This window comes from Ananas comosus, linkage group 10 (assembly GCF_001540865.1).
Source record: "Ananas comosus cultivar F153 linkage group 10, ASM154086v1, whole genome shotgun sequence".
In the NCBI taxonomy this organism is placed as follows: domain Eukaryota; kingdom Viridiplantae; phylum Streptophyta; class Magnoliopsida; order Poales; family Bromeliaceae; genus Ananas; species Ananas comosus.
The window spans coordinates 5,361,220-5,385,931 of record NC_033630.1 but is presented as its reverse complement, the minus strand read 5'-3'; the positions used below and the strand labels follow the sequence as shown (position 1 = coordinate 5,385,931).

Sequence of the window (24,712 nt, the reverse complement as noted above, 5' to 3'; positions counted from 1 at the left end):
TTTATTTGTCACATTAATTTTTTATTTTTATTAAAAATTATTTAAATTTTTGTGAATTTTAGGATGGGTGTACAACTAGAATGTCTCACCTCTGTTTTGCATGCTTTGTTGATCAAATAACCACTCCGTACGTTGCTTTTGCAAACGTACAAGCTGCTTTAATCTATCTTTGCTCTGTTTATTGTCTTACTCCTTATACGGTGATTTATGATTCTGAGAATAGATATCCGTTGATCTGGCCGGATCTGAATAGTTTATATATCATACACATACTCTAAATAATAAAATGGATAAGAAATAAAAAAAATTATTTTACTCGTTCAACTTTGGTGTGGGTACAGATTTAGATATTTAAATTACTAATGTACTTATCAGATCTATTTGAATGGGTCTAGATAAAGATTATTCGTATACTACCCGTTTACTATTGGGGTATGGGCGGATCTAAATTGGGTACAGGCACCCCATATGTGTATTTATGGCATAAAATATATATCTATACATGATAAGCTTAACACAAAATACAAAATTTGCAATAGTTATATATGTATTGATTACTCTAAAATACATAAAACCACCACCTGAACACTTAACAACAACAACAACAACGTAATAATTAAAATTATATTGATAAGTCTAAACATACATAATATAATTGCGTAAATATATATAACTAGTCACATAACATATACCATAAGTCCAAAACATATGTACATACTACAATATCTTTAAAATACATGCACATACTACAATATCTTTAAAACACATACATAATAGGTTTGAAATATTGTAGTGAGAAAATTACCAAGTTTTCTTTTTCTTTTTTTTTTTTTTTTTCTCTTTACTTTTTTTGACGGTCGGGCATTTTAATGGATCCAGCTCTGGGTCCAAGTCCGGATCCAGAAATGAAAACTATTCTAGACCATATCCACCAAAGGATTAGATCTGACTCGGGTCCGAGTAGGGTATGAGTATTCGAACCCATATTCGAAACTTCAATGAATAATTTTTCTTACTCATATACCTGGGTCCGGATTAGATTCAGATATGGTTCAGATTGGATACAAGATATCACGTATTTTGGACATCTCTAATTCCAAGCAGTTGATTAGAAGAAGTTGTGTTATCTTCTGTTGTCTTCTTTGTCTGCAAGGAAAGGTAATATGGTGTTCCTATGAGAGTTTGCAAATAAACGCATGCTCTATCTTACAACAATTATTCTATATACGGTGTATAAGAAATTTTTCTATATAATAATTATTCTATACAGAAATAGCAATATTTAATTAGTAATTTTATGTTAGACACAGGTATTAAAAAAATTGTTCAAATATTTTTTTAATATAAAATTATTATATTGTATCATATTTAACTTTGCTCTATCTTAGACTGCACAACATAACTAATTTGGGATATATCTTTTGTTTAGTTGTTAACTAGCTAAGAGGCTCAAGCAATGCAGCAGGAAGGTAATATTTGATTTTTTTTTTTTTTTTTGGGTAAACTTCAAAAAAACCCCCTGTGGTTTCGTCGTTTCTCACTTTGCCCCCCTGTGGTTTAAAATGTATCAATTTGCCCCTCTGTGGTTTCGTTTTTCTCTTTTTCTTATCAATTTTATTATTTTTTTTCTTAAATCAATGATAAAATTAAAATTAAAGGGTACTAAAGTGAATATTTTGATAAATCTAGATGGGTATCTGAAGTTTTTTGTATATAATTTAATGAAATATTAACGAAAAAGCTACCCAAAAGATAAAAATAAAACTACAGGGGGGCAATTTGATACATTTTAAACCACAGGGGGGCAAAGTGAGAAACTACGAAACCACAGGGGTGGTTTTTAAAGTTTTCCCCTTTTTTTTTTCTGAAAGATAGGTAGCACGCTACCTGTTTTGTTTATTTCATTTAGAAATAAACTTAGCTAGAAATGTGAATCAACTAGGATTCCAACTTAAGACCTCGGATACCAACCACCAAACTCTTTGCCACTTACTTCTAGAGATAGTCAGTTATTTGAATTATTTTTCAGAATCAATATTTCTAGAGTCAATATTTCTTTTTATATATATATAGTAACATCAATGAAACAAGGCCAATTTGCATAAAAAATCCACTTATTTTGGACTTTTGCAAAATTGGGCCACCTTTTTTGTTTTTGCAGATTCGGTCCGCTTTTTCAGCAAACTGACCAAAATACCCTTATTACTTTTTCTCTTTCTTCTTTCTCTCTCCTCTTCGTTCTCTCATTTTTTTTTTCCGCCTGAAAAAAAAAGCGAAGCCAGGCGGAGCAATTTTTTCTTCTCTTTTTCTTTTTGTTCTTCTTCTTTCTCCTGCTGGAGCACCTTTTTTTTTTCCCTCTTCTTCTTCTTCTTCTTCTTCTTCTTTTTCCTGTAAGAGCACGGGGCGCGCCACGGCGACTTCCGGCCTCGCCAAGCAGCGTCCACCCGGCTGCGTTCTGCAGGGAGGGGTCGGCACCAGCGACCGCGAGCGCCGCGGCGAGGGTGGGGGCGCGCGGGAGGCGGGCGACGGGCGGCGAGGTGGAGCGGGGTGTTGCAGCCGGGGACGTCGCGCTGGTCGAGGGCGGCGGTCACGCGGGCCGCGCGGCGCTCCGCTCGGGCGGCGTCGGCCGCCGTCGCGATCTCCGGACGGCCCGGCGGCTTCTCTTTGTAATGGTGTAAATTGGTTCAGCGGGCGGGTGCGCAAGCGGCGGCGGGAGGGCACGCGGGCGTGCTGGGGCTGGCTTCTTCTATTGCGTCTAATGGTGTTAATGGTGTAAATTATATCGCATTATATTGAGTGTAATGGTGCACCATTTAGCATCATATTATATGATGTACCATACACCATTAATTGGGTGAAATTAACACATTAATGGTTAACCTTACACCGTTAATGGTGTAATTCCATTACACCATTAATCGGTGTAAGGTGGGTAATTAATTGGTGTATGGTGAATTACACCGTTATAGGTGCACGTGTCCCGCGGAGGGAGCCGCGGGTGGAGCTCCGGCGCCGCCTGAGTGTAAGCATGGCTCGCCGCGCCGGCGGTGGCGCCGCCGGCAGTGAAGATGCGCTACCGCTCTGCCTGGATGATAGGCCCCTGCCTCCTCCCCTCCGACCAATGTCCTCGTTTCTCCAGAATCCTCTTCCCTTCCGACCATGTCCTCGACTTCTCCCAGTAAGCAGAAGGCCGAAGCAAAGCAGTAAACAGTACAGCGGGGCGAAGGAGACGCCTCCCTCGCTCACCGCCACGGTCCGCGTCGGGGCCGTACCGCACGCGTGCGCGGGTTGTCCGCAGCATCGCGCATCCCGGTCGCGACGCCGCCGCCCCCGGCGGCGAGGTGGGGAGGCGAGGTGGCGGCGCCGGAGAGGCCACCCAGCGGCCGTGCGGGGGCCGGGGGAGGAGACGCTTAGGGGTTTTGGGAGGGAGAAGAAGGCGAGGATGCCGCGGTGTCGATTCCGTAGCCCGGCGGATCTCGAGGGCGCGGGCGGCGGGGGGGGCGGCGCAGGCGAACGAGGCCGCGGGCGGGGGGTGGCGGGGCGCGTCGAACGGCGGCAGATGCGCGGCGGCGAAGCTCTGCCAGCGGCGATGGCGCCCGAGCCCGACGGCCAGAGGCTTGCCCGGAGCTCGGGGCGCGCGGCCGCACGGGCCGGTGCGCGGCGGCCTGGCGGGCGTCGGGGTCGAGCGGAGGCACGGGGAGGTCTGGGTCGCCGAGGCTTAGAGGTTGGCGGGCGGTGCACCGCAACGCCTCGCTCTCCGTCCCGGTTGGCCACGAGGAGGCGCACGTCGACCGGCGGCCTCGCGCGGGCTCGCTGTCGCGGCTGGCCGGGCGTTCTTCATAATGGTGTAATGGTCACCATTACACCATATAACGTGTAATTACACCATTACACCATTAATCGGTGTAATGGTCGTAATTTCACATTATGGTGTAATTTCACCATTAATGGTGTAATTAAACCGTTTAATGTGTATGGTGCACCATTACAACCATTTAATGGTGAAATTACACCATTAGCAGCCATTAATGTGTAATGGTTGTAATTAGCATCATTAACGGTGCACGCGGGGGAGGGCGGAGCGCCGCGGGTGGGGCTCGCGCCAGGCGCAGGCACGAGAGGGGGATGACGACGCGACGGCGCGGCAGGGTTTCTGCTACTGCTGGCTGGAAGAGGATGAGGGCGGCGGCGGCGGCGGCGTCGTGGAGGCGAGGGGAGGGGAGGGCGAGGCCGGCGGAGACGGAGGCGAGGGAAGGGTTGACGGCGTGGAGCTCGTCGGGCTTGTGGGCGAAGAAGCAGACGCGGCGGGCGCAGCCGATCTCGTCCTTGCAGAGGCGAGTGCGGTACTGGGCCGGGTGGAGCCAGGACTCGAACAGCCGGTCACGAGGAGGGAAGAAGAAGAAGAAGAAGAAGAAGAAAAGAAGAGGGAAAAAAAAAAGGTACTTCAGCAGGAGGAAGAAGAAGAAGAAAAAAAAAAGAGAAGAAAAAATTGCTCCGCTTGGCCTTTGCTTTTTTTTTCCGGCGGAAAAAAAAAAGAACGAGAAAACGAAGAGGAGAGAGAAAGAGGAAAGAGAAAAAGTAATAAGGGTATTTTGGTCAGTTTGCTGAAAAAGCGGACCGAATCTGCAAAAATGAAAAAGGTGACCCGATTTTGCAAAAGCCCAAAATAAGTGGATTTTTTATGCAAATTAGCCATGAAACAATATGATTCGTAACTTTATATCTATTTTATTTTGTAATTTTATTATTAAATAAAAAGATAAATATAAAAAAATAGCATTTGAATAGATGAGATGGAATAAGAAGAATATTAAGTAGTTATAAATAGAAAATAATAATATTGCTTATTATATTTGAATTTAAAATTTAAAATTTTATATTTAAAATTTAAATATATATCTTTAAAAATTAAAAATTCAAAATAAAATTTAAATTTGTAAACTTCAAATTCAAAAATTTAAAGTTCTAAATTTAAAATTTAAAATTAAATTTAAATTTAAAAATATCAAATATCAAATTTTAAATTTAAAAAATTAAAAATACTAATTTAAGATTTATAATTTATAATTTATAATTATAAATTTAATTTTAAGATTACAAATTTTTAAATTTAAAAAAAATTTAAAATTTAAAATATAAATTTAAAATTTAAATTTTGGTGGGATTAGTTAATGTGACGCCCAACTTACAGGGGGTCACCCATCCTAGGACTACTCCCGTCCTAGCACGCTTAACTCTCTTAACCTCTTGGGCCTTGCCACCACCCAAAATGCTTAAGCCGGGTTAAGAGTTTAGCCCTATTATATCTCATATATAGGACTATCTAGGGTCTCACAGTTAATCCCATCTCAGTTTCATGGGAGGGGTGGGGTTTGTTAACCCCACCTTAGGGTGCATTTGGTTCGGATTATCTTGGCAGAATTATAAGTAATTATGTCAGAATTACTAAATTTGGTTTAAAATGTGCAAGATTATATCGAAAAATTATGTATCTTGGATTACTGAAAAGAGTAATATTGTATATTATTATATGTAAAATAACAATTTTAGCCTCCAATGCCTCGAAACCCTATTAACAACATTGTTTCCCACCTACCGTCCCTAGTACAAGTGGCAAAGGGTTTAGTGGTTGGTACCCGAGGTCTCGAATTCGAATCCTAATTGATTTACATTTTTAGCTAAATTTATTTCTAAGTAAAAAACAGGTAACGTGCTACCAATCTTAAAAAAAAAAATTGTTTCCCCCTCTCTCTCTCTCTCTCGCACGCGCGCGCACGAACACCAATCCTTTTCTACTGCTTCGTCCTTGCAGGTAATCTTCGCAATCTCCTTCCCTCCATTCATCATTTTCGCATACATATTTAATCACTTCTTCTCTCTTGCTAAAACCCTTGTTTTCGAATTGAAGTTAGATCCGATTTGGATTTTTTTTTTTTTTTTTTTTTTTTTTTTTTTTCAATTTTTCGTCGATTTAAGGAGTGTTTATGCCTCTTTTTCACATATTGATTACAGATCTGTTGCAAACTTCGTCAGATCTGAAGCCATGTCTTGTTTCATTTAGTTGCAATCTTTCTACGGAACATGCTTAGCAGGCACTTTGGTATTTTTGATTCTTATTAATTTAGTTTTGGATCTCGTTTTTTTTTTCATCTCCCTTTTTCTAGATCTGATTTGAAAATGTTAGGAAAAAATTTATATATTTTTTATACCCTAATTAATCATGTGTTAGCCTAAAAATAAAAATCCTAGTTAAAAATAAAAATCCTAGAGGAAGATTAATGACACACGCATTCACCCAAGATCCTGATGCCGAGATGTTTTTTATGGAATAAAGTAGTGCTCGAGTAAACACTTCGAATGGTATAGTATATAAAGAGACTTAGTTTTATTTGACAAAATATATATAAAGGCATCAAAATTAATGAACTTACTTCCCAATACAACAAAATTATTAAAATCTGTAACTAAATTAGTTCAACTAAATCTAATTAAAAGGTAATTAAAACAAGGATAAATTATGCTTTTGGCCCTCAACCTATGAGGCCTGTGACACTTTGTTTTTTAAATTTTAATTTATTCCAAATTTTATTACGAATATTTTAAATTATTATAATCAAATTATGTATTCCAATTTAGTGGACTGAATATTGAGATCTTATTAAAATGAAAGTTATGTGATATTTTATTTAATCATTATCTTATAATCAATATAAGCTTATGAAAGGGCGATAGGTTTCGAGCCCTCCCCGCGTTTCGCGCTCTCCGTCCTCCCGTACGGCGGCGCCCCGCCCCGCCGCCCTCCCGTATGGCGTGGCGTTACCGTCCTCCGCTCACCCTCCGTCCTCTCCTCCTTCTTTTCGTAGCCGCGACGCCAACGCTGTCCTCCCTCGGGAACACCGTCGCATCCTCCCGTACGACACGGCGTTGCTCCCCTCGCCGTCCTTTCGTCCTCTCCGCCTTCGTGGTGGTGCCTCTCCGCCTTCGATCGCCCCGTTGCCTGTCCCGTCCGATAGCTCTCCGCCTTCTCTCGCCCTGTTGCCTGTCCCGTCCGACATCCCATCTGCCTTCTCCCGTACTCTCCGCCTTCTCTCGCCCTGTTGCCTGTCCCGTCCGCCATCCCGTCTGGGAGGTGGCGTTGTGCCGTCGGTCGTGTGGGCTACGACTTTTCCTCCACCGCACGTTCTCGGCGCGTTCTGCGCGAGCGGGGGCGGGCGGGCGCCGNTTTTTTTTTTTTTTTTTTTTTTTTTTTTTTTTTTTTTTTTTTTTAACTCCGTAATCATTTCCTGCCATCCGAAAATTCACTTGGGAGGCTTGAACTCTTACATAGATCTTGGTCATTTGGCTTGACCGGAGCTTCTACAAAGTGCTCTTTCAAAGAAACCCTAATTACTTCTTAGTTTCAAATCCCAGTAATTAACAGCTTCCGACAAATGCTCCTCCAGTGGTGTTCCCTATAATACGTTATAGCATTAGTAGGTGGGAGCTTCCAAGCACTTTCGAATTATTTCACGTGGTATCAGAGTAGGGGTTTTGCAGCGTGTTGAATATAAACATCAAAAACGCTCTTCTATACTACTATAACTGAGCTTTTGGAGTAATCTTTTGTTTCATATGATGCATTGATTATAGGTTCTGAGACAATAGTACTTGGAGTTCGTTTGTTGTTCGGGACATTAGATTATCTAGGAAGGTGAGAGAGTTAGTACAGGGATAATTGTAATGATTATATCATAAGTGCAGTGGAAAGGCAAGAAAGCTGAATTGATGTGATTCAACAGTATACTTGGCACCGTCTGCTCAACTTGCTAAGTGATTCAGGGTTTTCATTCGAATTAAAGTATCAGTTGTGACATTGACAAACAAGTAATGTACAAAAGATAATATGAGAGAAAGTACTGTATTTAAGATGTAAGATGATTTGGGATCATGAGAGAACTTCTTTAGGTTAAAGTAGAGGGATACATATGAAGTGGCAGGAGATGCTATCATTTGAAAGGGCATTATGAGGGCAAAGTTTTCGGGTTTGAGAACAAATAAAAAAGAAAAGAAAAAAAGAAAGGAATAATGGAAGATTTGGATGCTGAGTGTTCCGCTACGAGTTGAATTCAAAATATTTAGAATTTCATTGAAAACAACTTACATTAGGCCGGTATATGCAAAGGAACCATATGACCTCAAATCATATTAGTGACATTATTAAATTGTCACTCATGGTGGTGTTCGACGGGAATAGAGTGAAACTATTAAGAAAAATATCCAATGGCCACCAAATGTGTTGGAACTATAGAAATTCGTATATGGAATAGGGCAAGGGTATTGGTGCAATCATGCCTCCCTATGAATACCCACTAAAATTTGTGAGAGAAACTAAGATGACATCACGGCGTCTAACTAAGCTATTGTTAGGCCTGTATTTCGAAATGTCATAGTAAAATCATCTTTCAGCCCATACTAGCAAACATTAAGGATTATACATTGGCCTTTTTAATTATGTACGGTGTGGGAACTTACTAGGATGTGGCATCAGTTCTGTGTTTTTGCTAGATATTCATGGTACATGACAAATACCACATTGGCTAATCATGTGGCATTCTAGATTGAGGATGTATACTAATACTTACCCATGTGATTCTTCTTAAGCAACTATATCAAATGTGTAAATGCCCCCTCATTATGTGTTACTGTCTGGAATCAAGATAGGGTTTTTTTCATGTACTTCTAAGTTTCTTTTCCTATAAATTGTAGTTGCTTAAAGGTATGATAGTTTTCGCCAGTATTGTTCTTTAAACATGATTGACATAAGCTCCTTTGCCAACTTTCCTTCTTAAACATAAATGCAAGTTTTCATAATTTCAAGAAAACATGGATGCAAATTTGCACAACTCCTATTTGCTATTAGTAACAGTTTGGTCGATCACTTTGTGATACATGGTGTAGCTAAAAACATTTCCATTCTGGTCAAGGTCTTGTTGTGGATTCCTTTATTGCATTAAGTTGTTTTATTTAAGTTCATTCACTGTAGAACCCAATCACTTGTGTTGTTGAAGCATTGCAAATAATTACAATACTTTGAGGATCTCCAGGTATAACCAGAGTTCACTATACTGACTAGTGGTTCGAAACAATTACACTTTTCCACCTTTTCTAAAGGCACTTTGATAGTCTGCCCTTGAAGAAAATAGGAACAACAACCACTGGGGAACATCATACTGGGGATTTGCAGCAGAAATGCCAATCCAATTTTTACCATAAACCCTTCTGTAGCAAAAAGCTTGGAAATCCATAATAAAAGAAAACTGGAAATCCATAATAAAAGAAAACTGAACATGAAAACAACGATCACTAGCCAAGAGAAGAATGCAGCCAACTTCTCTTCTCCATTCGAGTAGCTTCAATCCCGTGCCCTCTTTTTAAATCTCTCCCACTCTCTCCTCTTCTTTCTTCATAGTGCTTCAACCGGAGAACTCAACGCTAGGACATATTGCCACACTTTGCTGCACACTCTTAAGCTATACCATAACCCATGTATATATGCTTCTTAATCCTAATTGAACTCCTATTAAGATTCATATATTTGGTGATGTGAACCAAGTCAAGGCGGTACAATTGCATAGTGTGTTGTATGTCGTATGCTTGACGAAAATGTACTGCATTTTTTATAAGTATATTATTAACTTGATTTTGTAAAAGTACAAATCAACACAATCCTAACACAACATACTTCATTTCGAACCATAGAGTGATAAAAGTGGAATCTGGCAGGGCCACAGAGGTTCATTTCATTTCTCCCTGAAAATTTAACTAGATTGGTGATCATTCAGATGTGCAAATGTCCCAACTGTTTATTTTGCATGCTTAGAGATATGGGCACAATTTTTCTGTTCATTTTCATAATGTGAATATATGTTTTGTTATTAATGCGAAATGTTAATTGCTGCTACCAGAGCAGAGCAGGAGGGGATAAAACTCAAAGCTGTTGACTTGCTACCGTTCCTAGACTTTGTCAAACGAAAAAATTGGCAAATGGAGTTCTTTTCTCTTGGCCAAAACCAGTGTGAGTACTCTGATTTTTATTAGCTCTCATGTTGCCACTGTTGTTTGTTGTTACTCATCTTATTGTTTGGTAGTCTGTTGTCATTTTCATGATTATTTATTTTAGCATTTAATAGATCTGGTCACCTCTATACATGAGCACTGGTTCTGCGCTCGTTGTGTCAATACATCAAAGCCTGGTGGGGAAGGAGTCATTGTCATGCAGACTGGCTCATTCTTGTTAGTTGCAATGTAAGACTTCTGGCAAGATAATTTGCTTTTAATATCTTCTTGATTCCGTGAAGACAAGTTTTTTTGTATTATCTGATTCAGACAGCAAAATAGAGATTTCTTACCATGTGGACTTAACGATGAACCAATATGCAGGTATGAAGGCTCTCTTGGTTCGGCTCCACAAGCAATGGTTGCAGTTGACCACTTGGCATGGCAGATGAGCCGAAGAACTCACTAACCTCAGCTTAAAGCAGAAAAAGAGTATCTTTGTTTTTGCCGCGTCTGCTTCTTCCTCTTCTCGTTTTTTCTTATCTGACTTACTATTTCGATTTCTAGTTTGCAGTTTTAACTTAATTGTAAAAATGTACATGCACGCAAAGTTGTGTCAGGAATTTTTGGCTTCCTGTTGCAACACATCCATGTTAACTCTTTTTTGGGCTATTTGCACTTTTTCTGTCTATTCTTGATGCTTGACTTTTTGGTACTTCAGCGCAAGCTAACAAAGTAGTCCTTGTAAACCTAGCCTACGCCTTTTCATTTATATATGGGTTTTTTTTTGCATTTGGTTCCTTCAAAAAAAATATTTTTATAAATAATTTTACCAAATTTATAATTGTAATTTTGGTTCTATTCTCGCCACGCAGGCGCCATGTAAGCGCCACGCGAGGGAGGGTGGAGGTGCTGGATTAAGTTAAACATAGTAATTCATTTATCGTGTCTAAGCACGGTGAATGATTTATCGTGTCTATTGTCTTACAACACTTGCACGTCGGAAAATATATGTATTGCGGAGGGAGTGGTACTTACGAGAAAGAATGTTAACCAATGGTAGAATAGGATCCCAAAGATGAGAAAAGAAAGCGCATAAAATTAGCAGAGCGGCTGTTTCAGTCTTCAGGTGTTACCCTGCAAAGAAGGCAAGTGCTTGGTCCCAGTATAGCCCTCATGGATAGGTTATCAATCGTAAGTAATTTATTTGACAGGTGAGCCATATGAATCATTTTACTTTAGGTATCGTTTTAACTACCCAAAGAGTTATAGATAGCCCATCGCAAGTACGTTCAATGCAACAGTAAATTCTCTATTTGCACTCCATCGCCACTGGATACGATCGGATTCTTCATTTAACTTGAAATTGCGAAGTTCAAATGAAAGCTGCTGCAGTTCAGAATAATCTTCATGATCAGATAGGTCACGAACTGAAGTTGAATGATATCATTGCGCACAATCGTTGCAATGGGAGCAAGTTTATCTTGGCATTAGCTGAATAATGACTGGAATGAGTTCTATAAAATTTTGTCATTGCCATCTAGGTGGCCATAAAACAGCACTCTCTCACCTTGCCAGCTTTGGTGCAGATTGAAATTGCCAGTAGCCGGGCAGCCTTACAAACACCAGATCAGAATTGTGAAGTTATGCTTCCACAATAGTATCCTGATTAGATAATAGATATCCAAAGGATATTGCATGATTAATTGAAACAAGATGCTTCTAAGTTTAGATGAGGCCTAAAAGTTAAATGTACATTTAAACACATCAATAGTTTAATAGCACTTATTTAAAAATAAGTAAAAACTCAAGCTGTATGTATATTTATGTGTATGATAAATTCCATTTTTCGAAAGCTACGTATTTTCCAAAAATCATTTAATCATATTAGCAATCTTAAAAACTCTAGTTGCATTGTTTTTTAAATTTATGGAATTGTGAGGTTTTTAAATTCTCAAAGGTACAATTGAAGCGTTGTTTATAGAATCTCTAATTTAATTTTAAAAAACTGGCTCAAATCGAAATAAAAGTTGAGGTGTGCACGTCAGTTAAAGAAAAAAAAGTTAATTAATCAAGTTGAAGGGTATATGTATGTTGTTTTTTTTATAAAATCTCTAATTTAATTTAAAAAACTGGCTAACATTGAAATAATTACAAGTTGAGGTGTGCACGTCAGTTAAATAAAAAAAGTTAATTACTCAAGTTGAAGGGCCATGTAGAGGGGTCTGCACAAGTTTAAGTGTGGTGTGTGTATATATATATATATTATATATATATATATATATATAGTACAGTTATGTTGCTTGTAAAAGCACTAAGCACTTGGTGCTTGTAAGTTTTCTGCATTTAGATCTACACTTTTAACCATTTTCACCTATTAGATCATACTATTCAATCAACTATCCACTCAATCCTAGAAAATCACTATCATCCTAACCACACATCCCTTAATTCAAGGTCCAAAAACCTATAAGCAGTAATAACTTATACTTTTAAAAGTATAGAAGCTTAATTCTCTCTATATATATAGAGAGAGAAAAAGGAGAGAGAGTAGAGCTACTATACTCTTATGAATATAGAATTTTTTAACCTCATAAGTTGTTCTCAATGATGGAACTTTCGAATCGACGATCCACACCATTAAATATAATTTAGAGCATTTGAAACTTCTAAAAAATAAATTTCGTAATTTTTTGAAATAATAATAATGTCCATCAAACGGGTAAAAATGAACAGTTAAAATTAAACGACATCCTAAAAATAGAGAATTGGATTCTTTAATTTTATAATTTTTAATCCAAGGATTAAAAACTCGATAACAAAAAAGTCCAAATACTATTTTATAGTATTCCAACCCAATTCTATATATATAGAGGGAGAGAGAGTTGAGCTGGAATGCTATCGATAGCAAACGGGCTCCGATGCCATCGATTTGTTTTTGATGATAGAGCCTCCAAATCGACGATTGGCACCGTTGAACATGATCTATACCACTTGAAGCATGTAGAAACTAAATTTCATGCTTTTTCTATATATATTGTTCTCTTGTCCATCAAGTGGACACAAAAATAACCGGCTGAAAGTGAAATCCTCTAAAAAGTGATGATATGAGTCTTGTAACCAAGATCGAGAGTATAGATATTGCTCTAAATAGTTTAAAAAATTTTCTAATCAAAATTCAATTGATTTGGATATCTTTACACTATTAAACTAGAAAACGCCTTATATCGACTGTTAAAATTATAAATTTTGAAACCATTTGATCATTAGGTCAATGATGTCAAAATGATTTGAAATTTGATTTCTAAATACTTCAAGTGGTATAGATTATGTTTAATGGTATTGATCGTCGATTTGAAGGTTCCATCATCGAAAACAAATGGGTGGCAACAAAGCCCGTTTGCTACCGATAGCATTCGCTCAACTCTCTCTCTCTCTCTCTCTCTCTCTCTCTCTCTCTCTCTCTCTCTCTCTCTATATATATATATATATATATATAGTCCGGCTGGGATGCTATCGATAGCACGAAGCATTTGGTACTATCAAGTTTTCTGCTGTTAGATTTACCTCTTTTATCATTTTCATCCGTTCGATTATACTATTCAACTAACCGCCCACTAAACCCTAAGGGGCCCACATCATCCTAACAGCACATCTTTTAATTCAAGGGTAGAAAACTTAATAGCACCAAGTCATTGGTGCTATTAATAGTATTCTAGCCTATATATATATATATATATATATATATATATATATATATACCGGCTATTATACTCTTATGAGTATGATCGCCTTCATACTATAAGTCGTTTTCAATGATAAAGTTTCTGAGTCGACGATCCATACCGTTAATCGTTATTTAGAGCATTTAAAACTTCTAGAAATCAAATTTTATAATTTTTTGAAATCATTTACCATACGATCAAAAGATTTCAAAATTGATAATTTTTAACAGCCGGTATGGAATACATGCTAGTTTAGTGGTATAAAAGAATCAAAATCGGTCGAACTTTTGATAGAAAATTCTATTCAATATTTAGATAGAGATCAATAACTCTGATCTTAAATTGAAGGATCCGACAATCCATTTTTAGGACGTCGTTCGATTTTGACCATTCATTTTATACCCGTTTGATGGACTTTATTATGATTTCGAAAAATTACAAAATTTATTTTTTAGAAGGTTCAAATACTCTAAATCATATTTAATGAGGTGGATCGTCGATTCGGAAGCTACATCATCGAAAACAACTTATGAGTACGAAGGGCTCTATACTCATAAAAGTATAGTAGCCCTACTCTCTCTCTATATATAATCCAATTGTAGAATGAGTAAACAACATTGTATAAAATTTTGATCCTACAAGCATTTCACTTCGAAAGAAAAAAATTTCAATCAGCATCCAATTTATTACTTCCCGGCGAAATAATTACTTATATAATAATAGAAAAAGGCCAATTTGCATAAAAAATCTATTAGTTTTGAGCTTTTGCAAAAGTAGGCCGCCTTTTTGGATTTTGTAGATTTGGGCCGGATTTTCAGAAAACTGACCAAAATATCCTTATTCCCTTTTCTTTTTCCTCTTTTTTTTTTTTTTCTCTCGTTCTTTTTTTTTTCTTTCTCTCCCAAGAGGGCGGCGGAGGCGGAGGCGGAGGCGGAGGCGGAGGCGGCCCGCCTTACCTCTATCTCGCGCACCCTCACCCTCGCCTGCTGTAAGGTATCGAGTTTTGAAGCATTATACTAAACTTATACCAATTGGACAAAATACAATTGAGAAATAATTTAAATATGCTTAAAAATGAGATTTGAAGATTTTAGAATGATTAGAAGTGGATCAGAGCTTCAAGGAGCGAAAGTGAGAATTTTTAGAAATTGTGTTTTTTGAGCTATGGACTTTCGGGTTTCGAAAATTGAACCCAAGTTCTGGAACTTGATTGCGCTGCATGAAAATTGAGCTACGGGTTCCAGAGCCTAAAGCCAGATTCCGGAACTTGCGCGCGCTAACAACCTAGATTAAGGGTATTTTGGTAATTTTGGTGGAGGGAAAATGGTTAAAAGAACTAGGGCTCTTCTTCTCCCCCACTCACTCCCTCACTTTCTCTCTTTCTCTCCCTCTCTTCTCTCCACTTTCTCTCTCAAGAAATCTCCAAAACTTGGAAGATTTTGGTGGGATTGATCTTGGGCAAGGGCTTGGGGGAGTGGAGCAAGCTTCTTGGAGCAACAAGAAGCTTGGGGAGATTGTGGCAAAGGTGAGATCTTGGGATTTAAGGCTAGGGTTTTGCTAAATCCTTTTAAGAATTGAGATTTTAGTTTCCTAGATGATTCTACATTTGTTTAATCAAGATTTCTCCATAGATTTTGAGATATTTTTAGAGAAATTGAAATTTAGGGTTAGAATTGGGGGTTTTGGGGTTTTGAGGTTTTGAATCAAATTGATCCTCTAGTTCTCTAATTGAAGATTAGAGGAGAGCCCCAAATTGATCCTCTAGTTCTCTAATTGAAGGTTAGAGGAGAGCCCTAGGCAACTTTGATTTTGAAATCGACGGGCGTTCGGTGGTCAATTTCGCGTATCGAGCCGAATCGGGTGACGTTGGCCGCGGGTGTCCGATTGCAAGTGTCTGCAAGCAATCGAAAGCATTGTGAGGTGGGTTATGCTTCACCGAAGTGATTAGATCACTTTCATGCCAAAGAGTAAAGTTTAATATTTGTATTACTCATTGATGCATGTATGTATGGTAGGTTATATGTTATAAATATAGATGTATAAATCATATGTTGCTAGATGGAATTACCTTGCATTGGATGATGATGACATAGGCATGTGAAAACATATAGGATATATAAATGTATGCCTAGGTATGAACATTGAACATAGGTCGATGAACTCTAGGATAATTAGAGGATTCGACAAGTGGAAAATCAATGGACTAGATGTCATAGAAACTATGAATCCTAGGTGTGAACAACTAGGACTGGAAAGAATGTGATCGAGTATTGAACCTAATGTTGTTGAATATAGGAATTGGAAAATGTAGTGGTAAGAAGACCACTTGTATTGGAATGTCATTAAACCTAGAGTTGAGTGAATCTAGGTGGAAACGTCATTGAACCTAGTATCATTGAACATAGATTGGACAATATAGTGGTAGGATGGCCACTTGGACATATGACTATAAACCTAGAGAGGTTGACAACATAGGGAAAATGATGAACCCTTGAGACTTGGAATGGAAAATGATGTGCACATCTAATGGTTTTGGTATCGGAACTCGATGTGTGCGACGATTTCGCCGCCAGATGGATTTCGGTGTCAGCTTAGGCGTGTGTGACGATTTCGCCGTCGAAGGTTGGATACCCGGGGTGTGTGCGATGATTTTGCCGCCCAGTGACTTGAGCCATTGTTCGGCATGTGCGTCGATTTTGCCGCCAGATGGCTAAGTCAAGTAAAGGATTACACCGCCATGCGACTTAAGCCGTTGTTCGGTGTGTGCTATGATTTTGCCGCCAGGTAGCTAATTCAAGTAAGGCGATAAGCTGTGGATGATTGACTCAAGATCGAGTCAGGTGATATAGCTTGGCTAAGGTAAGAGAAACCTTATGAGCTGGTTGAATATGCAATCGATTGTCAAATAAAAAGTAGAAAAGAAATACCTACTGGCATAGATTTCATTATTGCATTTCGTTGAGACATAAGTATGGATGTTTTTATTACTCGCATATGGCACATAGTATAATTATCTGCTTATCTATTGGATTAATCTGCTTATATTGCCTCCTTTGGATCTGGTGGGTCGAGCTCTTCCCTCGGGTGGTCATACTTACTGGGAACTATGTTTATAATTCTTACCCTCATGTTTTTTAGGTCCTCACGTGAGCGGCGCGGCGGCGCGAGAAGAGGGCGTAGCTCGGTAGATAGCGCTTTACCACTTGTGATCCGAGATAAATGTACCCTGGGTCATTGTAGCATAGGGTATAGAAAAGAAAAAAAAGAAATAAAATTTCAATAAAGTTGATTGTATTTGGAAAAATATAATTAAATGTAATGTAAATGTGAATGTAAAGTGAATGCTTGTAATAGCGTATTAGTTTATGTTTATGATGCCTCCTTATACAATCTGTGTATACATTCTGTTCCTGAATGGAGCCTATTGAATTGTATTGATTGTGATGTCCTGGGCGGATAGGGGAAACTCTATCCGTTCGACGGTCTGTGTGCGCGCCCGAATCCGACCAAAGTGGCGGTGCCAGAGCATGACACCCGCGCACCCCCCTCTTTCCTCACCTCTGACCTCGCTGAGACCGCGCCACGACATTCTTTTTTTTTTTTTCTCTTCAATCCTCCTCTACTGCCTCCACGACGATAACGAAGACAGCGCCACATTCTCTTACTCCGCCTTAGCTGGTACAAGCTTCGACATCGGTGTCGAAGAAAGAGGACTCGGAGCGAGCGCGGGTAAGAGCGGAGCCAAGAAAAAAAATATAGAAAATAAATAAAATAAAAAAATACAGAATAAAATATAAAGAAAAATATTTTTTTCTACAAGAAAAATAAAGAATCAGAGATAAAAGAAGAAGATGATGAAAATGCACTATTTCAGAGGAATGTTGCATTGTTTTAAGAAAAATTACACTTCTTTGAATAAAAGTTGCACTCTTTTAACGAAACTTAATTGTACTCTTTGGGCGAAAATTATACTGTTTCTCCTCTTTCTCCTCCTCCTTCCTCTTTGTTTTTGTGTAGAGGAAGAGGAGAAACAGTGTAATTTTCGCCCAAAGAATGCAAATTTCGTTCAAAGGGTGCAACTTTCATTCAGAAAAATGTAATTTTTCTTTAAAACAGTGCAACGTTCCTCTGAAATAGTGCATCTTCATCGTCTTCTACTTTTCTCTCTGATTCTTTTTTTTTTGTAGAAAAAAATATTTTCTATATTTTATTCTTTATTCTTTTTATTTTATTTTATTTTATTTTATTTATTTTTTATATTTTTTTCTTGGCTCCGCTTTTACCCGCGCTCGCTCTGAGTCCTCCTTCTCCGGCGCCGATGTTAATGTCTGCGCCGACGAAGGCGGTGTAAGAGAACGCGGCGCTGTCTTTGTTACCGTCGTGAAGAATCGCGGAGATGATGGAGAGGGGTCGAAGAGAGAAAAAAAGAATGAAAGAAAAAAAGAAGAGAAAGAGGACACAGCGTTAGCATCTTTACTATTGTAAAGAGCTGGGGAGGCGATGGAGGAGGATCAACGCGTTGGCGGGGTCGGAGGCGAGGAAGGCGGGGGAGGGTGTGCGGGTGAGAGTGAGGGTGAGGGTGCGCCGGACAGAGGCGAGGCGGGCCGGGGCCGCCTCCGCCTCCGCCGCCCTTTTGGGGATAAAAAAAAACGAGAGAGAAAAAAAAAAAAAAAAAAAAAAAAAGAGGAGAGAAAAGGGATCAAGTATATTTTGGTCAATTTATTGAAAACCCATTTTGAATTTGCAAAATCCAAAAAGGCGAGCTATCTTTGCAAAAGCTTAAACTAGTGAATTTTTTATGCAAATTGGCCTTAGAATTTTCTTTTTTTTCAATTATGTTTTATAGGACAATTGAAATATGTACGGTCAAATAATATTTAATCTTTATCTCAGGTTTGTAAAAAATGCTATGTGACAATATTTATTGTCCTACAAAATATGCCCAACTAAATTTNACCACGGCCGTTAAAATTATTGATTTTGAGCCCCTTCGATCACTAGGCAAATGATATCGAAAAATCGCAAAATTTATTTTCTAAATACTTCAAATACTCTAGATCAAGTCTAACGGAGCCGATCGTCGATTTGAAAGTCCCAACATCGAAAACAAAGTGGAAGCACGGAGCGCTCCGTGCTTCCGAAAGCACCCCAGACGCACTAAAAGGGAACAAGAGTATTTTTGTCGGTTTTCTGAAAATCAGACCTGAATCTGTAAAATCCAAAAAGACGGTCTAATTTTATAAAAGCTGAAAACTAGTAATTTTTTATGCAAATTGGCCATAAAAAAATTATATATATAATAACAAAAATATCTATTCAAACTAGCAAGCTAGGCGATACAAGAATTATGATTCAGCTCATGAACCATGTGCCTAGACAGGACAAGACGAAAATTAAAGAGTGGAAAATTAAAGAAGTGAATAAATAATAGGAGCACTTAATTAATCAAGAAGTGTTAATTAGGGGCCGGGATTCAGGCCGCGGGTGACATTGAAGTATCTCAACGTGTTGGCCCACCTGGAATTGTTCTTGAGCATGTGCACGGCGACGGTGTCCGGAGCCAACTCGTGCCGGAAACAGTTGGTTGATTCATTCCATCCTTTGTAGTTGTACATGGCCCTCCCCATGCCGTACCAGTTCTTCCCTCTGCCCCCCATGCTCAGCCACATCCCCACCAGCATGTCCTCCGGCCCGATCGTGTGGTTGCGCGCGATCTCCGACGCCGCCACCCACTCCACCAGGTCCCACGACAGCACGTACCCCATCCCCGTCATGAACGGCGCCGGAAACGGCGGGAACTTCTCGCCCTTGCACGGTATCTCCAGCCCGTAGTACATGTCCTCCCTCGGCTTGCCCCTCAGTGACTCCGCCAGGCTGTCAAGCCGAAAGTAGGTGTCGTCGTCCATCTTCATCACGTAATCGTAAGGCCGGCCGCCACCGCTGCTCCTGTCGAGTAGTTTTGGGAGGCTGGAGAAGTAGTGGTACGTCTTGCCGAAGTTCATGTTCTCCCTGCAGTCCAGGATGATGATGTCGTCGTGGAGCATGATTTCTAGGGCGACGAGCACCTCCTGCTCATCCGACGTCAGGTTGCAGAAGACGAAGCGGACGTCGATGTGGGCGGCGAGGCCAGGCGGCTTCAGGGAGTACACAAGGCGGACGAGCTGCCGGCGCTCGTAGCTGTCGGGATGTGTGAGGACTCCGATGAGGAGACGGAAGTCCGGCTTCACTGCGACCGGGCCTATGCCTATGAAGTCGGAGACGGCTGAGGCCGGTGCGGCAGCGCGGCAGGCCGATAAGTAGGACTGGATTTTCAAGTCATTTGGGTAGAGGAAAATGAATGTAAGAAGTAGCAATTCTAAAGGGATGATGAGGACGAGGAGGTTTGTTGTGGGAGGAGATTGATTACAGAGAGAAGTAGTCATTTTTCCTTTTTCTTTCTTTTTGTTCTCTCTTTCTTTTTCTTCTCCGCTTGCTTATAAATCGAGGAAGGAGAGGGCAATTAAGAAGCCCTGACGGAGTCTACTAGGGTTACTTGTCCGGATGGGAGAGCTCGGATGTTTTTTATTTAATTGGCGATTGTCAACGGTTTTGAAATTTTGTACCGAATTAACCCGAATAATAAGAAAAAAATGAACCGAAACAATTTGACTCTGTTGATGCCAAAAAAAAATTAGGCGGAACGGTTGAGAAGTGGGGCGTAACTTACGCAATTATGGCTATAGCATTTCCTCACTATTAAATCCAATCAATAATGTGGGCTAAGAAGACATTATTATAAATAGTAATTCTGAAGCTTGCAAAAGGAATCTTTCTCTTCCATAAATGAGAAGACCATTGCATTTTTTACTTTCCACTTTTTACATTTATCGTTTTTCTAAGAATAGTCTATTTGTAAATTTTTTACTTTTTTCGCATTTACTGTCTTTTCTAAGAACAGTTTGTAGAGTAGATTTTCCTTTGAAATCGTACGTCATGGTAGCGTACCCTCTTTTGTAAACATTTTCTGATTTTGAGAAATATATTAGCTTTTTGGCTTTTTGCCTTTTCAGTTGAACCAGAAATCCCCGTGCAATTCGTACACTCGGCTGATCCAGCCGAACCGAAGTTTTTGTGTTGAACCGAACTCGATTAATCTGATCCGTCATCAACCGAATCACTTGATCCGTGGTGGGCGCAAACTTCGAGAGTCATCATTCGCAGCCGTTTTATCTCCTCACACATTTCTTGAAGGAGGATCTTTGATCGATTCACCGGTTGGAAAATTCGGCCAAAGATCCTCCTTCAAGAAACATGTGAGGAGATGAAACGGCTGCGAATGATGCCCCTCGAAGTTTGCGCCCATTACGGATCAAGTGATTCGGTTGATGAAGGATCGGATCAACCGAGTTGGGTTCAACATAAAAAACTCGGTTCGGCTGGATCAGCCGAGTGTACGGATTGTACAGAAATTTTTGGTTCGGCTGAAAAGCCAAGAAGCTCATATATTGCTCAAAATCATAAAATATTTACAAAAGAGGGTACGCTACCATGACGTACGATCTCGAAGGAAAATCTACTCTACAAATTACTCTTAGAAAAGATAGTAAATGAAAAAAAAGTAAAAGAATTACAAATAAACAACTCATAGAAAAACGATAAACGATAAATACAGGCTTCGGAATTACTATTTATAATGATGTCTTCTCAGCCCACATTATTGATCGGTTTTAATAGTGAGGGGAGTGCTGTAGCTATGATCACGTAAGTTATGGCCCACTTCTCAACCGTTCTCGCATAATTTTTTTGGCATCAACAAACCCATTAGGCTAATTTTCATCTTTTGATAGTACGATTTTTTTTTTTTTTTGCATTTAGCCCTCTCTATAATGTTTTTGGCAAATTTGCATAGAAAATCCACAAATTTTGAGCTTTTGCAAAATTGGGTCGGTTCGATTTTACAGATTCGGTCCAAATTTTTAGCAAACTAACCAAAAATACCTTTATTCTTTTTTCTCTCTCCTTTTTTTTTTTCCTCTTCAAAGAAGGCGACGGAGGCATCTCCGTTGAGGCGGAAACTGCTTGCCTCGCCTCTGCTCTCATGCCCTCGCTCTCGCCCGCGCACCCCCCACCCTCCTTGCCTTCGACCTTGCTGAGACAGCGCCGCGACCCTTCTTTTCCACTAGGGCATGGCGACGTTGTGGCGCAGGCTCTCCTCCTTCACCGCGCGCTGGAACGTCGCGACGTCGTCGGAGGCGGCGAGCTCGCCTCCGACGACGTCAGATGGTTGCGATAAAGGGAGAGATCGTGACAAAAAAACAACTATAAAGAGAAAAAATAAGAATAATAAAACATAAAAAATAAAAATTATGTATTTTCTACAGAAAAGACCAAAAATCATATAAGAAGGAAGAAGATGATGAAATTATACAGTTAAAAAAAAATTATACTGTTTAAAAAAAAATTGCATTGTTTTAAATAAAAGTTGCACTTTTTGGGACTGAAATATCATTTTTTAGGATGAGAGTTACACTCTTTACGCCAAAATTGTACTTTTTAGGTGAATTTTATACTATTTCTTTTTCTCTTCTTCTTCTTCCTCCTCCTCTTTCCTCTCATCCTCATCCTCATACTAATCACAACCATACAATCTCCCTTATCTTTATCCAAATCCTAATCCTTGCTCATTCCTCCTTGCCCGTCCAAATTTTCCTAATTTTAAAATTTGTTATATTTTTCCTAGAAAGAAAAAAGAACCCGAAAAACGAAAAAACAAAGAGAAAAGCAGTCGAGAAGAGAAAGAGAGTGAAGTGAGAGATGGGAAGACGATGTGGTGGTGATGGCGGCGGCAGCAACAGTAGTAGCAGCGCCGGCGGAGTCGGGCGGCGGCCCGCCAGACTTCGGTCTGTCGGAAGAGGTGCTAGCGGTGCTACCGTCGGACCCGTTCGAGTAGTTGGACGTGGCGCGGAAGATCACATCCATTACGCTGGCCGCCCGCGTCTCGAGGCTGGAGTCGGAGGCCGCCCGCTTCTCGCACCTCGCTGAGAAGGACGACCTCGTCTTCGACCTCCGCACCTAGCTCGAGACCCTCGACGCCTCCCTTGCTGACCTCTCCTACCAGCTCACCCAAGCCCAAAAAGAGAAGGTCCTCTCCCCCCTCCCCCTTCCGACGACGTCGCGATGTTCCGGCGCACGGTGAAGGAGGAGAGCCTGCGCCTCGACGTCGTCTTGCTCTAGTGGAGAAGGACGATCGCGGTGTGGCCTTAGCGAGGTCGGAGGTGAGGAGGGTGGGGGGTACGCGACCGAGGGCGACGGCGAGGGAGTAAGAGCAGAGGCCAGGTGGGCAGTTTCCGCCTCTTCCTCCGCTGCCTTCTTCGGACTGGGAAAAAAACAGAATGAGGGAAAACGAAATAAGAGTATTTTGGTCAATTTGCTGAAAATTCGAACCGAATCTGCAAAATTGAAAAAGACGGCCCAATTTTGTAAAAGCTCAAAATTTGTGAATTTTTTATGCAAATTGACGAATGTTTTTTCTAATTTGCCTCAGTAAAATTATATTTATAGAAATAGAAATGACCCTTTTTTTTGGGGAGTACCAAGTATAGGCTGGGTTAAATTAATAGGACAATTCACTTACCTTGTTTGGATAAACATTGGTGTTTGTTGTAACATGGTGCTCCTTTCTTGCGCACACCCCAGTTCCTGCCACGATCTTGCCCGATCCCTGCGAGGCACCTCATTGCCGCCACCTCCGCGCCACCCCCCTCCGACAAACCGGATCACCTCTAGGATCAGATCCAGCACCTTCGTGATAAATGATTTGCTCGGATCAAAAGTGATTGTAGCGGTTGTTATCCAGTTGTTCGTAAAACTGATTTTAAAGAGAACACAGATACTTCATTTGCCATGTTCTCTCAATTTAGGAGAATGGGCAAATTAATTACCGCATTTGTTAAAACTGTCTAGTTGGCATCTCCTATCCAAAGCTTGGACAAGAGGAGGGTCATTCTTGTAAATATACTTTTACTGGGTTCATTTGCAAAAAAAAAGGGAAAGAAAAAAGCAGGGACTAAATAAAAAATAGGCTCCTTATAGAAGATTTGATCATTCAAAATGCTAAAAATGTAAATATAGTTAATTTCCAATTTATACTCATTTTTTAAGTCAAACAATAATGGTGGAATTCTTTTATTATTTGATTATCATATATATATATATATATATAGAGAGAGAGAGAGAGAGAGAGAGAGTACGTCTCCCGTGCTTTCGAAAGTACGGAGGCCTCCATACTTGTAAGTTGTTTTCGATGATAGGACATCCAATTTAACGATCGGCTCCGTTAGACATAATCTATGCTATTGAAACTATTTAGAAACCAAATTTTATAATTTTTCGACATCATTTATCAAGCGATCACATGGTCTCAAAAATGACTATTTTAACGGCCGATGTGACACGTTTTTAAGTTCAACGGTGTAGAAGTATCCAAATTATATGAAACTTTAATAGAAAATTCTACTTAACATCAATAGCGAGAACAATACTTCCGATTTGAAATTTGAGTCATTTATCACTGTTTTCTATGAGATTTTTATTTTCAGCCGTTCATTTTGAGGCTACTTGTTCACTAGGCAAACGAAGTCAAAAAATTATGAAATTTGATTTCTAGATATTTCTAATAGCGTAGATCATGTTTAACGGAACCGATCGCCGAATCGAACGTCCCATTATTGAAAAAAATTTACAAGCATGGAGGCCTGCGTACTTTCGAAAGCATAGGAGCCTAGCTCTATATATATATATAGTGCGTCTGGTATGCTTCTGGAAGCACAGAGCGCTCCGTGCTTCCAAGTCATTTTCGATGTTAGGACTTTCGAATCGACGATCGGATCCGTTAGACTTGATCTAGAGTATTTGAAGTACCCAGAAAATAAATTTTGTGATTTTTCGATATCATTTGCCCAGTGATCGAAGGG

General features: G+C 39.7%; 3 protein-coding genes across 3 annotated transcripts; 1 reads left to right on the top strand and 2 right to left on the bottom strand.

Moving 5' to 3' along the window:
• Positions 3,411-4,026, bottom strand: LOC109716673 (atherin-like). The gene is made up of 2 exons (XM_020242219.1): positions 3,993-4,026; positions 3,411-3,835 (listed from the first exon to the last, which is right to left on the bottom strand). Exons 1-2 carry the CDS (start codon positions 4,024-4,026, stop codon positions 3,411-3,413), a joined length of 459 nt encoding a protein of 152 aa, XP_020097808.1.
• LOC109716095 lies at positions 9,950-10,827 on the top strand (the record flags this gene model as incomplete). Its single annotated transcript, XM_020241412.1, is given in 3 exon segments — positions 9,950-10,054; positions 10,170-10,284; positions 10,420-10,827. Coding segments are annotated over 3 exon segments (305 nt in total), but the record flags the coding sequence as incomplete, so codon positions are not given.
• On the bottom strand, positions 16,305-20,235 carry LOC109716185. Its single transcript, XM_020241515.1, has 2 exons — positions 19,278-20,235; positions 16,305-16,986 (listed from the first exon to the last, which is right to left on the bottom strand). Exons 1-2 carry the CDS (start codon positions 20,180-20,182, stop codon positions 16,800-16,802), a joined length of 1,092 nt encoding a protein of 363 aa, XP_020097104.1. The 5' UTR covers positions 20,183-20,235; the 3' UTR covers positions 16,305-16,799.

Excerpts from the sequence above, each read along its gene's own strand:
- LOC109716673 (XM_020242219.1), bottom strand. The coding sequence starts at position 4,026 with ATGGCTGCTAATGGTGTAATTTCACCATTAAATG. Across the intron at positions 3,836-3,992 it reads TGTAATTTCACCATTAAATG|AACGCCCGGCCAGCCGCGAC; the intron begins GTTGTAATGGTG and ends ACCATTATGAAG.
- LOC109716185 (XM_020241515.1), bottom strand. The coding sequence starts at position 20,182 with ATGACTACTTCTCTCTGTAATCAATCTCCTCCCACAACAAACCTCCTC. Across the intron at positions 16,987-19,277 it reads ATGCTCAAGAACAATTCCAG|GGTACATTTATCTCGGATCA; the intron begins GTGGGCCAACAC and ends ACAATGACCCAG.